Source organism: Ceratina calcarata, unplaced genomic scaffold (assembly GCF_001652005.2).
Source record: "Ceratina calcarata isolate Rehan_Ccalc_2016 unplaced genomic scaffold, ASM165200v1 scaffold100.2, whole genome shotgun sequence".
Taxonomy (NCBI): Eukaryota; Metazoa; Arthropoda; class Insecta; order Hymenoptera; family Apidae; genus Ceratina; species Ceratina calcarata.
In genome coordinates this window covers 131,246-146,886 of record NW_017130863.1, presented here as the reverse complement: position 1 = coordinate 146,886, position 15,641 = coordinate 131,246, and the positions used below count along the sequence as shown (strand labels likewise).

The following is a 15,641-nucleotide window of genomic DNA, read 5'->3' as shown; positions in this document are numbered from 1 at the left end:
TCTTAGAGATGTGCCCGTACTTGCTGCAGTTGTAGCACCTTGCTTTCGTCTGCCATGCATTTTCATCCTGGGGAAGGCTGCTCTTAATCGGTGTAGACAACGATCTGCTTTCCCTTGATTCCACTTTGTTTCCTGTTGATTCACGGGGTGGTCGATTTCTTCCATCCGTCAAGGTAATACTTTCAAATGCAGCCAATAAGTCCAGTGTTGTTGAAAAATTCTGCATTCTGGCTTGATTTCGGAGTTGTCTATCCGGAATTCCTTCCACTATATAGTCGATCATCTCCTCTTCTGCCACAGGAACATGATTACCAAGAATAATTTTCTCATGATAGTATACACTGAACAATTCATTCGTCTTCCAAACTCTGTCCTCGAATTTCTTTCTTAGCACCAATCTAGTTTCCCTTCTTCCAAACATCTTCTTCATCTCCTCCAGCAATTGATCGGTATCCATTTCAATGTGTTCTGGTCGAGAATGAAACCACTTTAACGCTTGCCCTTTCAATCTCGTACCAATTAAAATTTTTGTCGCACTATCATCGAGATTATAGGTTGTACGTAATAGCCTAACTTGCTTCTCCCAATTACAGAACAGCTCACTGAGGCCATCGAAATCACTTAATAAATCACTGACGGATTTTATACCAATTTTCGTCTCCGTTGCGGAAATAGTTGATCTTGGCGAATTTCTTAAAAGTTCGTTCTCACGCTGCAGCAGTCTCAACTCTCTTTCCATTAGCTGTTTCTCCCGTAATAAAAAATCAAACTCGTACGCCCTGTCATTACTTACACGACGATTATGACTATCACTTGCAGTCGCATTAGCAACATCATCACTTATATTATCGGTCTGGAATATATCCTCCTCTGGTAGCAAGCTAGCATCCCTTATCCAGCTTCCACTAGGATCCATTTCTTGTAATCTTGCGATTAACTCGTTTTTCGTTCCGGAAGTGGGTAACCCTCGTTTTAGCAATACCTTTTTTAATTGCACTACTTTCAAATCATTAGGATTCACCATTTTGTCGTCAAGTCAATATACACTTTTCACTACTGTTCTTCACAAATATTCAACGTCACGGCCACTATCAAATCAATTCAATTAACCAATATCAATCACACACGGAAGTTCTATATGAGCACAATCCCACTTCTGAAATTGTAAGGAGGCCTTGGTTTGAGGGCGAAGAATGACGCGCAATAAACCTTGATATTGATTTTAATGTGAATATTGTATAAAGAATTTGTCGGAAGCGTAGCCGTGCACGTCTCGATCGTCTCTCGACCGATTCTCGATTCACTCTGCCTTCTTTTCTCGTCGGCCGGTCTTTCGCCCTGCCGAATCAAAGGATGCCGACTCCCGTGTCATTTGACCACTTCGGCAACAATGTTTACCGTATCTTATACTCTATATACAGCTCTTACATATACACTCTTACATAATTGCCGTCTTTCTTTCTGATAAACTTTTTCTAGTTATCAGCCCGCTTTTTTACACAGTAACGATGAACAGCAATTTACATCGACGCAATCTTACACCGAAGCAAAAACAGTATATACAGCTACATACGGCACGTGTTTTTATTAATGGATTAAATATGTCTGTTTTTTATTATTGTACTTCCTGTTTGCTGGAAAAATTGTGGCTTGTCATGTTATCATTCACAATTTCCATCGCACTTAGCTCTATCATAACTTTATTCTTCTTTCATTTTTCTCGCCACGGAAATGTAGGTCAAACTAAATCGAATATGTTATCTTCAAAAAAGTTACGTTTATCTGTGTTTATTAAAACTGATATCTTGCCTCTGATTTAAATATTTATACTTAACGTTAATTTCTCGTTTAGCATTTAATATTGCAAACAGTGCAAAGACCAAAATTATTTACCGTGTATACTCTCGTTCAAAAGTTCGAGGCACATTAGGATTTGAAAATGATCAATTATATTTTCTTGCAAATAAACATTTCACTTATATTGTTACTCTTTTGTGGCACAGAAATGTCAATTATTGCAAGTATGTATGAAAGTTAAGATTGTATTATTTTTATTTACCTGAAAAACTGTGCTACTGTTGGGCAATTAAGTCAAGATCTCCATACGAGTGAAAATATTTGTTAAATGCAGACAGTAGGGTGCTCCAAACTTTTTAGAGGAAGTGTACATAATGTGAATACTAAAATTCTAATTGCGATACAGAAATCATTTCTTATTTTGTTAATAGTATGATTCACATGCGAGTCCTGTTTTAAAACCGATTATTTTTCATGTTCTATTATTATCGTGATTCTACTACTTATAGTTATCTATTTTTACACAGCCGACATCCCTTCTTCTTGAATGATATATGCATGCTTACAGATCTTATATATGTTAGCCAGTAGCTATTGTAACATCCAGTTAGTAAACTCGAGAACTTCAGCCTTTACTGACTGATAAAGATTTCTTTAGTTATCAGACTTCGGATGTTTCTGCTTGTGAGGTGGACCAAAGAATTTATTCTCTTTAGGTAAATGTAATTTATTTTTATTTAATGAATTTTGAATAAAATCATCTAATAAATTATTTAAAAAACACTTGAAGTGAGCGTTACAAATAAATCCAAATTCTATTCTAAAATTGATCTTTAATTAAATGATTCATTTTTTCTTCCTGATCCAGTGGCAAAAATGTAATGATTCTGGTTTTAAATTATTTTTCGTATACATTTGTTGCGTACAGTTTTTATTTGAAGCACCTTAATTAATTTATTACTATTATATTCATACGATTGAAAGGAAAACGAAATCTGTAAACTTGGTATGTTACTCTATCTTGAATACTCATTTTGTACATATTGTGTAACACCTATACATGTAACATGATCCTACCTACGTTAATATATTTCAATCAAGAACCAGGCATGTCGTAATCTTACATAAGTCTTATTGCATCTGTTCTAATAACTTCCTATGTACGGCACGCACCTACCGAGTACAAACTCACGGAGACAACTATGTTAATATTGATTATCACTGATATTTATTTAGGCTAATTCATTTACCAATCGTGAAGTACTAAGTGGAATTTTCTTTTTCTTTTCTCGAAACACGTATCTGCGTTTCACACGTCGACTTAATGCATTTTCTGTTTTGCGAAGTCGGAATTTTAAACCGCGTTGTATAAAAGTTTCCCCGACTGTAAAAAATATCCATAACCATTTAAACGCCGATAACAAAAATTCATTGATTACTCGTATCTCTCGTGATTAAAACTTACGTTAGTAATTAAACAAGCAGAATTAAGTGAGCGAGAAATAAAGAGTCGTTTAATTAATAGCAGTGATTTAATTCCCAAAGTTTGACTAAATAAAATCGATATTAGAATGTAACGAGCTTTTAATACTATATTTAGTACTATTATTTTCAAGGTCACATCGACGTACACGTGCATCTCAATCATGTGTAATCATGATAAAGCAGCTATCTTTATTTGTAATGAATCCAGAAGCACTGTTGACAAATAGTACAAAAATATTTAATGTTTGAGTGAAAGCTTTTAGAGGCAATCGATTTCTAGTTAATAATACAAGAATGAGAATAAGATAATTCATAAGACATTTTTCAGTTAATTCATCACATGATCATCTTCATTGAATCAGCCTACATTTGATTGCATTTCAAATTTGAATTTCGGTCAATTTTTAGAAACAGAATCGAACTTTTTAAATCTACAATTAATTAGGTAGAATAATAATTACGTTCTCTGTTGATCGTGAAATTATTAGCTCAGATGCATTGAATCATGCAGTATGGCAATTTTTCACGTCGCACGTCAAAAATTCGTTTCTCATTCAGATGTCATTAATACACTGCGAAACACCGAATACATGTACAAAATTCACGTCTATTTTCAACCACTTTATGCAATGCAAATATTCTTTGCTGGAAGTGTTTATACCACAGGAAACATTAGGCTATTCATATATTAATATATGAAAAATTATACGGTATCAATATTGTAGCATGTCAATTAGTTACTAGGAATAAAAAGATGAATTACATTAACGAAACCTAATTATGCAAAAGTTAATAATAGTAAAATGATTCATTATTTATAGTAACATTATCCTTCACATTGTGAATTCATCGATTTGTTCTGACATAAATTAATAATAATAGATACGACATTTTCGTTAAAAAGTTTACACACATGCAGTATGGATGATAAATCGTTATTAAACACTTGACATTATGTAATTTTAATTAAAATTTTCCTCTTGTAGTTACACAATCATATAATTAATAGTAACAGAGTATCATTTATAGTGCTCGTAAGCAAAATCTTCTTTGGCTTTGTTCTTAGTAGATAATTTGATGACAATGCAAACCTTAGTGACATTACTTTCACTTAATTCGAACCTCAGAAGAGAAACTCTAATCATTCTGCATTTAGTTAATGTTAATGCATTTTATTCGTTTTCTATTCATTCTATTCGATCGAAATTCGAACTAATTATAACCATCTACTGTCCCCTAGACGAATGTTTCGATCTTACGACTGAACTCTCAAGTTCTATTGACAATTTATTTTTAACTGGACACGAAAAATTTTTACTGCCTATAAAACCTCGACATCCTGATTGATCAATAACATTAATATTATTTTACTTATAAGCCAATTACCACAGTTTTTGTTATTCATGTTATTTAGAAAATTTCTGTACATCGAAACTATCCACCTAACAATAAAATAATTGCCTGTATATTTGATAACACACTGTGAAATTATTATTAACCAAGGATTATTTGTACACGTCACAGGTGATCGCTGTGTCTTAAAAAATCGGCAACGATCTCAGAGCAGAAAGAATGGCGTTGACTTTCGAGATCTTCTCCGGCCTTGCGATTCTGACTTTGGTCTTGTACTACTACTTCACGGCGCATTTCAAGTTTTGGAAAACCTGCGGAGTCCCCGGGCCTGAACCGACGCCCATCATCGGGAATGTATTTCAAATTATGGTCGGGAAAGAATCGCTGGGCGACTTCGTGCAACGACTTTACTGGAAGTATAAAGACGAGCCGATGATCGGAATATTCGTCAGACGCACGCCAGTGCTCATTGTTCAAGATCCGGAATTAATCAAGAACGTGCTAATTAAGGATTTCGCTAAATTCGCAAATCGAGGGTTCATGAAGAATGAAATCGTAAGTGATTGAGATTAACAGTTGTATTCATTAGGTGTTGGCACTTAGTTAATTATTAGTAGATAATATATTCATTTCCTGGTCGATTCATCTCGAATTTTAGGCAGAGCCACTGTCCCAACACCTGTTCAGTCTAGAAGTGGAGAGATGGCGACCCCTAAGAACTCATCTATCTCCAGTGTTCACGTCTGGCAAACTAAAGGGTACGTTCTCCTTGATCTTGGACTGCACCAAGAACCTGGAGAAGTACCTGGCCACTCTGGTGGCCCAAGAGAAGCCGATAGAAGTCAGAGAGCTCGCTGCCAGGTATACCACTGACGTGATCGGCAGCTGCGCCTTCGGCATTGACATGAACTCGTTATCAGAAAACGAGAGCGACTTCCGCAGAATGGGCAAGGAGATATTCGCGACTCACTGGAAGGCGATCATTAAATTTCGCATGAAGGAGTGCATGTCGGGATTGTACGATTTTCTGGGATACTTCCTACCCTACGACGAAGTGACAAAGTTCATCGCTAGAGTCACCAAGGACACGATGGAATACAGGAAGACTAATAACATTGTCAGGCCCGATTTTATGAATGTGCTCCTCGAGCTTCAGAAGAAAGAGAAGGTTGGTGACCTAAGTAAGTACATTAGAAAATCGTTCTTTTTTTAGATTTAACGAGGTTGAAACATAATTGATATGCAGATCAATGTACATATAAGATGATTACTACTTTCAGAATTGACCGACACTTTACTGGCAGCTCAAGCTTTCGTATTTTTCGCTGCTGGCTTCGAGACCTCATCGACAACGATTGCCAATACTCTTTATGAATTAGCGTTGAATCAAGAAGTACAGAAGAAGCTGAAGGCGGAAATTAAAGAATTCAATGCCAAGAATGACGGAGAATGGAGATATGAGACGATTAAACAAATGTCGTATTTAGACCAAGTATTTAAAGGTACATATATTACAAACATAATATTCTTTATCCAATGTACAAATGTGTATTCTTCGTTAGCACGGATGTTTTTTTTAATTTTTGTATTATTATTAATAAAAACATCGCAAAATATAAATACAGATTATAAAAAATGAAATGCATTTTATTATGTGGATTGCATTTTCTAAATTGTCCACTTATGAATCATTGTGTTCTGTTAATAATATCTCATTAAAATGGATTTATAGAAACGTTGAGGAAATACCCGCCACTGGCTGTTCTAACCAGAGAAACGACAGAGGAGTACACGTTCGAGGGGACGAAAGTGACGCTTCCTAAAGGTGGTAAGGTATGGATTCCCGTTTACACTCTCCACATGAACCCCGCTACCTACCCAGATCCGGAGAAGTACAATCCCGAAAGGTTCAGCGATGATAACGTGAGAAGTAGACACCCTATGCAGTATTTGCCGTTTGGCGATGGACCCAGAAATTGTATTGGTAAGAATATCTGTCTGACTTCGTATTCAGTCTAGTGATTAAACCAATAAGAATACATATATAATAAACATTTATTATATATAACAGAAAAATATGATGGTTGTTTAGAAAATTCTGAATTTCTGAATAATACAATTTTACAGTTATTTATTATGTACTAAATTAATTGTTCTAGGTGCCCGTTTTGCGGTTTATCAAACGAAGATCGGCCTGATTAAAATTTTGTGTAATCATAAGATGGACGTGTGCGAGAAGACCATGATTCCCTATGAACAAGACAAAGTGGCATTTGTGACGATACCAAAGGGTGGGCTGTACTTAAAAGTGACCAAAGATGAAAACTGATTACGTCCTCGAGCTTCGTAAATAATAATGTTACACAAATTTAAAAACAATTAAATTTAAGTCACAAATTAAATTTTATGAGGTGCAGATTTTCATAGGGGGAGCAAGAGCAATTTCTTTGGCGTTAATAAATCTCAATTAATCCATTTGGGAAGGGAATCGAGCTGGGTCTTAAGGTGAAGGACAGGGAAAGCAAAACTTTGGGTTGGACATTGAAATATAAAGTGGATATTTTTTGTACATCTACTTTAAATTGTATTTCATAAATTCTAACAATTTTCTATAGAATTCAATCGAATTGTGATTAAATATGAATTTATTTATGTTAAATTAGATTATATAATTCCCACCCGAATTGCGCTGTGTTAATTATGTAAGTTATTACAATATTAATTATTAAATAAAAATGTATATTATACTAAATTTTGTATGCATCAATGCATTTTGTATGATAATAAAAAAATATCACGTACGATTTTATTGTCTTTTCTTTCAGTTCCCATTCTTCGATAATTCACCTTAGATGATACTAATTGATTTTCCTTTGCTTTATCTCTAATCTACTGTTTTTTCCAATTTGTAAGTTGCACATCTTAATATAGCTCTTAATAATTGCTGAATAACATCATATTGTTGCGCGTATCTCAGGTTCATTGCGAACATACACATTCTGATGATAACATCACGTGGTAATGATTCAAACCTTGACGTAACTTATTAGAAAGTTCAGTGTCGGCTTGGGCAGTCGACTGCCGTCGTCAGTAATCTGTCAGTCTCCGAGATAGTGCGACCTCATCCTCTGTTTCACAGTGGGACTTGAATAATACTTTTTCATGAAAACGAAAGTAATACAGGTAAGTGAATTATCGACCGTAAATGTCTGCGTGTGTGCTACTTAAGGAGGTTCTACCGCTAATGGATTAAACATTCAGAAGTTGATGTAAATTTACACACTCGTCAATAATACCTTCATAAAGGTACAGTCAAATTTTGGTGAAGTTTCAGAGCTCCAAAACTGAGAAATAAATTATTACACTTTTCCAATTTTTACATTGACTCTTATGGAAAGACACGTTATTTTCGTAATATCTAATGAACAAACATTGAGATTACTTTGAAAAAATTTGTAGTGATAGAGAAGTAAATAAAGAAGATATAGCTGCTTCGAAGAATGTAGTTCAGAGCTTAGAACAATTATTAAAAATAAATAAGAGAGTATGATTTTCATCGAGGATTGAACTTCAGAAGATTTGACTACGTCGCACTCCGTAGACGCATACTCGGGCATACGCTATCTCTCTCACTCAGCTCAGCAGTCAGTCACAATACAGAGTATACGTATAATAACATACAGCGCGGTGTTGTCAAATTTTCGAGTCGGACTACGGAAGTCAAGTACACGCCGCTAGCTATCAGACAGCAGTACAGCTTTGACTAGCTATGTATCGGTAGAACCTCCTTAAATGCATTAACTTCATTGCGTTATAAGTATGTCTCAGAATATAATGAACATAATGTCCCACAGAATAATAATTCGTACTCTGTGTCTTGAATCATTATTTCATTTATTATGCGTTTCTCAGTTTGAATTATCTAATTTTATTCATTCGCAATAATGTCGATAGTATTTAATGTCCAATTAAGTTTTCTCTAGACTTCACAAAACATCAACTGCTTACCTTGTTTTTAAATGACGCTGCATGTTTCTCATTCATTACAAAATCTACGAACGTAAAGCTGCACAATCTGTGTAAACATACAGTGGAATTCTGTCAACAATTTGTACTTATTGTTCTTTTACAAAATGACATTTAATTTAATTTCTCTTTTATTTAATGTATTGCATTCTTGAATTAATAACGGTCACAATAATGAATACGTAAAACCGTTTTGCGACAATAATTAAATAAGAACAATTCCACAATTGCAATCTCTTGTGTCATACTTTTCTGGTTTTATTAATTATTATTATTATAATGTGTAAAATGCTACAATTGCGAAACATTGAATAACACGAAGATTATAGCTTTTTACTATCACATGGCTATCACTTTTGATAACTCCGATATAAATTAATTCAGAGATAATAATGTTTACTCGAAACAAGAAATACTTGACAACGTCTAATAATTGCTTCGTCATCATTATACGAATTTTAAAATAAGATTATTTGAAATTTTAAATAGTCGCAGTAAATGTGTAGAATTCTTATCAGAAGTGAATGAATCATTTTAATCAATTGCGTTGTTAACCAAATTAATTACTATGGAATTTATTACATTTGTACCATACTTATTTATCCCATCACCACTTTTTAATTAATTATTGTACCCCGCACTTGAATATATTTTAGACCATCTGAATTGGCGATTATGGAGTATTTTCAAATACTACTGGGCCTGGGTGCGGTTCTAATAGGACTTCTCTATTATTACTCGACAACCTTCGCCTTTTGGCAGAATCGGGGCATAATCGGACCGAAACCGATCGCCGTCGTCGGCAATTTTCTGAATGTTGCGTTAAGAAAAATGTCGCTTGGCGATCAGATCCACGAGTGGTACAAACAGTACAAAAACGAAACTGTTTTCGGTTTATTTGAAGGAAATAGCCCTGTTTTGGTCATCAACGATTTGGATTTGATAAAAGATGTTCTTATCAGAGATTTCTCATTGTTTGCTGACAGAGGATTCAAGATTTTCCCAAAGGTGCGACATTTCATCAACAAATGATTTCTTTATATAAAGAATAATTGAATTCGTATTTCGTCACGTAGAAGAAAATTTGAATATCATTTGTATATCACATAAATACCATTATTATATTTATATCATTGTTCCTATCACATTAAAAATATTATATCCCATATTATTTTCTATATCTTATATCATAATGAATATCATTTCATATTGTTGCTTGTAGATAGAAGTACTGGGAGAGCATCTGTTCTTGTTGGAACCAAAACGATGGCGACTAATGCGCAACCGCCTCTCCCCGATTTTCACTTCCGGTAAATTGCGAGAGATGTTCCCACTTCTGGAGGAATGCGCACAGAACTTGGAGAAATACTTGGACTATGTCGCGGAGAGCGGGAAGGATGTGGAGGTGCGCGACCTGACCGCGAAATACACCACGGACGTGATCGGCTCCTGCGCTTTTGGAATTACCATGAACGCTTTGAACGATGATAACAGCGAGTTCCGGCAAATGGGAAGGAAGATGTTCAAGCCTACATTTAGATTCTATATTAGGGACACCCTCAAACGAATGTGGCCCAGCCTTTATGAGATATTCGGTCCCTATCTGCAGAACAAAGAAGTGGACTCGTTTTTCGTTAATTTAATCAGTGAGACGATGAAGTATAGGAAGGAACATAATGTCTCGAGGCCAGATTTCGTTAACATGTTAATGGAAGTTAAAGAGCACCCAGAGAAAATGGATAATATCGGTTAGTCTGAAGATTTACAAATGACAATTGAAGCGTGGCTTATTAATAATTATTATATGAAGTAACTTTTATTTGTGATTACAGAAATTACAGACGCGTTGCTCGCAGCGCAAGCATTTGTGTTTTTCGTTGCTGGGTTTGAAACTTCGTCTACGACGATGTCTCATGCTCTATACGAATTAGCTCAAAATCAGGATATGCAAAACAAACTGAGAGAAGAAATCACGGAGAACTTTGCGAAGAACAATGGAATTTCGTCTTACGACCAATTGAAAGAACTGAAGTACCTCGACAAGGTGTTCAAAGGTAGATCCATAATTAAAATCATCATTTTTAACGTTAATAATTGTGCGATAGAAAGAAATAATATAAATTTAGAAAATTGTTGTATTTGCAAAATAGAATGTAGCTTGATTCTCTAAATTCGTTTTTCATTAAATAAGTATCTAATGGAACTTTTCATTTTGCAGAGACACTGAGAAAATACCCAGTATTGGGTGTATTAAACAGAAAAGCGATGGAGAATTACACATTCAAGGGAACCAAAATCACTATACCTGAAAACCAAATGGTTATGATACCGGTTATGGGAATCCATAGGGATCCGGCTATCTATCCAGACCCAGATAAATTCGACCCTGAACGATTCAACGAGGATGCTGTGGCCGCGAGACATCCAATGAGCTACTTGCCATTCGGCGATGGACCAAGAAATTGTATCGGTACGTTCCCAAACTCTCATTGTTATTGTAATAAAAATATGTAAATCAGCTCTATAACTGTTTCTCATTAGTTTCTCTGTGATAAAGAATATAATTTGATCACACGTTGGATATATTTAAAATACTTCATTAATCGTCAATTTTATCAAAACATATTTTCTAAAAAAACTATTTTCTTTCTAATCTTGATTTGTTTTCAGGTGCACGTTTCGCGCAATTTCAAAGCAAACTCGGTCTCGCAATGATTCTCCGCAAGCACAAAGTAGAAGTTTGTGAAAATACTACTATACCGTATAAAAGTGACCCGAACAGTTTTGTGTTCAAGTTGAAGGGCGGAGTACACTTGCGTGTCGCGAAAGTGTAACGGTTTTCATAATATTTCTGTATTATTACCAACACCTTGTAACTGTATTAAGAAACGAATTCTTATTACCGAATGTACTGTGTGTATGCTCCTTCATAAATTTGCTTTTGTAAATGATTCGTCTGTATAATTTAATAAACCATATGAATAATCATGCAAATGTCAGCGTTTTTGTTTAATGGATATTACATGATTTATACAAGACTAACTCTTGTATAGTATTCAATTCTTGTGTCATACTTTTCTGGTTTTATTAATTATTATTATTATAATGTGTAAAATGCTACAATTGCGAAACATTGAATAACACGAAGATTATAGCTTTTTACTATCACATGGCTATCACTTTTGATAACTCCGATATAAATTAATTCAGAGATAATAATGTTTACTCGAAACAAGAAATACTTGACAACGTCTAATAATTGCTTCGTCATCATTATACGAATTTTAAAATAAGATTATTTGAAATTTTAAATAGTCGCAGTAAATGTGTAGAATTCTTATCAGAAGTGAATGAATCATTTTAATCAATTGCGTTGTTAACCAAATTAATTACTATGGAATTTATTACATTTGTACCATACTTATTTATCCCATCACCACTTTTTAATTAATTATTGTACCCCGCACTTGAATATATTTTAGACCATCTGAATTGGCGATTATGGAGTATTTTCAAATACTACTGGGCCTGGGTGCGGTTCTAATAGGACTTCTCTATTATTACTCGACAACCTTCGCCTTTTGGCAGAATCGGGGCATAATCGGACCGAAACCGATCGCCGTCGTCGGCAATTTTCTGAATGTTGCGTTAAGAAAAATGTCGCTTGGCGATCAGATCCACGAGTGGTACAAACAGTACAAAAACGAAACTGTTTTCGGTTTATTTGAAGGAAATAGCCCTGTTTTGGTCATCAACGATTTGGATTTGATAAAAGATGTTCTTATCAGAGATTTCTCATTGTTTGCTGACAGAGGATTCAAGATTTTCCCAAAGGTGCGACATTTCATCAACAAATGATTTCTTTATATAAAGAATAATTGAATTCGTATTTCGTCACGTAGAAGAAAATTTGAATATCATTTGTATATCACATAAATACCATTATTATATTTATATCATTGTTCCTATCACATTAAAAATATTATATCCCATATTATTTTCTATATCTTATATCATAATGAATATCATTTCATATTGTTGCTTGTAGATAGAAGTACTGGGAGAGCATCTGTTCTTGTTGGAACCAAAACGATGGCGACTAATGCGCAACCGCCTCTCCCCGATTTTCACTTCCGGTAAATTGCGAGAGATGTTCCCACTTCTGGAGGAATGCGCACAGAACTTGGAGAAATACTTGGACTATGTCGCGGAGAGCGGGAAGGATGTGGAGGTGCGCGACCTGACCGCGAAATACACCACGGACGTGATCGGCTCCTGCGCTTTTGGAATTACCATGAACGCTTTGAACGATGATAACAGCGAGTTCCGGCAAATGGGAAGGAAGATGTTCAAGCCTACATTTAGATTCTATATTAGGGACACCCTCAAACGAATGTGGCCCAGCCTTTATGAGATATTCGGTCCCTATCTGCAGAACAAAGAAGTGGACTCGTTTTTCGTTAATTTAATCAGTGAGACGATGAAGTATAGGAAGGAACATAATGTCTCGAGGCCAGATTTCGTTAACATGTTAATGGAAGTTAAAGAGCACCCAGAGAAAATGGATAATATCGGTTAGTCTGAAGATTTACAAATGACAATTGAAGCGTGGCTTATTAATAATTATTATATGAAGTAACTTTTATTTGTGATTACAGAAATTACAGACGCGTTGCTCGCAGCGCAAGCATTTGTGTTTTTCGTTGCTGGGTTTGAAACTTCGTCTACGACGATGTCTCATGCTCTATACGAATTAGCTCAAAATCAGGATATGCAAAACAAACTGAGAGAAGAAATCACGGAGAACTTTGCGAAGAACAATGGAATTTCGTCTTACGACCAATTGAAAGAACTGAAGTACCTCGACAAGGTGTTCAAAGGTAGATCCATAATTAAAATCATCATTTTTAACGTTAATAATTGTGCGATAGAAAGAAATAATATAAATTTAGAAAATTGTTGTATTTGCAAAATAGAATGTAGCTTGATTCTCTAAATTCGTTTTTCATTAAATAAGTATCTAATGGAACTTTTCATTTTGCAGAGACACTGAGAAAATACCCAGTATTGGGTGTATTAAACAGAAAAGCGATGGAGAATTACACATTCAAGGGAACCAAAATCACTATACCTGAAAACCAAATGGTTATGATACCGGTTATGGGAATCCATAGGGATCCGGCTATCTATCCAGACCCAGATAAATTCGACCCTGAACGATTCAACGAGGATGCTGTTGCTGCGAGACATCCAATGAGCTACTTACCATTCGGCGATGGACCAAGAAATTGTATCGGTACGTTCCCAAACTCTCATTGTTATTGTAATAAAAATATGTAAATGAACTCCATAACTGTTTCTCATTAGTTTCTCTGTGATAAAGAATATAGTAATTTGTTTGATCACACGTTGGATATATTTAAAATACTTCATTAATCGTCAATTTTATTAAAACGTATTTTGTAAAGAAACTATTTTTTTTCTAATCTTGATTTGTTTTCAGGTGCACGTTTCGCGCAATTTCAAAGCAAACTCGGTCTCGCAATGATTCTCCACAAGCACAAAGTGGAAGTTTGTGAAAATACCACGATACCGTATAAAAGTGAGCCGAAAAGCTTTTTGCTGCAACTGAAGGGCGGAGTACACTTGCGTGTCGCGAAAGTGTAACGGATTTCATAATATTTCTGTATTATTACCTACACCTTGTCACTGTATTAGGAAACGTATTCTTCTTACTGAATGTATTGTGTATATGCTCCTTTATATAAATTTGCTTTTGTAAATGATTCGTCTGTATAATCTAATAAAGCATATGATAATCATGTAAATGTCAGCGTTTTTGAATATGTACATTACATGATTTATACAAGACCAACTCTTGTATAGTGTGAATTCAGTCTTTGGAAAGAACGATGCATAATGTAAACATGTTTTTTTTAGATCTAAGTACTTTAAGTTGAATCATATTATTTATAATAAATTTCTGCTGAATTCAATTGAATTGCGATTAAATGTGAATTTATCTAAGTTAAATGTAGATTATATAATTCGCACCCGAATTGCACTGTGTTAATTATGTAAGTTATTACATGCCGCACTAAATCAAAATGTATATTACACTAAATTTTGTATCATAACAAAGAAATATTACGTAAGATATTCCTATTTCTTTTTAAACTGCCAATCCTTGATAATTCACTTCAAATAATATCCTTTGATTTATATCTAATCTACTATCTTTTATCAATTTATAAAGACAAAATAAGATACTAATAACTGCGGAGTAATATCGTATTGGTACGTATCACATTCATGGCGCGCACACATTATTACGAGTACGTAGGATAGTAATGATTTAAAAAAGCTGATGAAACTCAGAAAGTTCAGTGCCAAGTTGGTCAGCTGATGGGTGTCGTTCTGTCAGTCTGCGAGATATCTCATCTCCTTTTACACTCTGGGACTTGAATAATACTGTTTTGTGAATAACGAAAGTAATCGGAGTAAGTAAATTATCGAAGATAACTGTAAGTGCAGTTTGAGTGCATGCTACTTAAACGCGTCAGCTCCATTACGTTATAATGTCTCACAGAATATGTGATTGCAATGTAAATAATCCGTACTCTGTGTTTTGAATCACCATTCACATTTGTTACACTCTTCTGTCATTTTGTATTATCTATACCTTTTCCTGAAAACACCTATTAATAACAGAACAATACTGCGTTATCATCATGACACTAATTTCAAAACAAGATCATTCGAAATTTTACGGAGTCATGATCAATGTATAGAATTCTTATTGGAAGTCAATGAATCATTTTAATCAATTGTCATATTAACTCAATTTATTATTATGCAATGAATTACATTTGTACCATGCTTATTTATCCCATCACCACTTTGTAATTAATTATTGTAGCTCGCACTTGAACATTTTTCAGACCATCTGTATTGTTGATTATGGAGTATCTTCAAATTCT

General features: G+C 34.6%; 2 protein-coding genes across 2 annotated transcripts; both read left to right on the top strand.

Moving 5' to 3' along the window:
* Positions 1–2,390: 2,390 nt before the first annotated feature.
* On the top strand, positions 2,391–11,495 carry LOC108631258 (uncharacterized). The gene is made up of 12 exons (XM_026819310.1): positions 2,391–2,513; positions 4,807–5,190; positions 5,294–5,816; positions 5,916–6,137; positions 6,368–6,619; positions 6,795–6,962; positions 7,053–7,140; positions 9,318–9,669; positions 9,884–10,409; positions 10,494–10,715; positions 10,880–11,131; positions 11,332–11,495. Exons 2-12 carry the CDS (start codon positions 4,855–4,857, stop codon positions 11,493–11,495), a joined length of 3,105 nt encoding a protein of 1,034 aa, XP_026675111.1. The 5' UTR covers positions 2,391–2,513; positions 4,807–4,854.
* A 551-nt stretch (positions 11,496–12,046) lies between these two features.
* On the top strand, positions 12,047–14,489 carry LOC108631558 (cytochrome P450 6a2-like). The gene is made up of 5 exons (XM_018035592.2): positions 12,047–12,495; positions 12,710–13,235; positions 13,320–13,541; positions 13,706–13,957; positions 14,165–14,489. Exons 1-5 carry the CDS (start codon positions 12,163–12,165, stop codon positions 14,326–14,328), a joined length of 1,497 nt encoding a protein of 498 aa, XP_017891081.1. The 5' UTR covers positions 12,047–12,162; the 3' UTR covers positions 14,329–14,489.
* Positions 14,490–15,641: the final 1,152 nt, after the last annotated feature.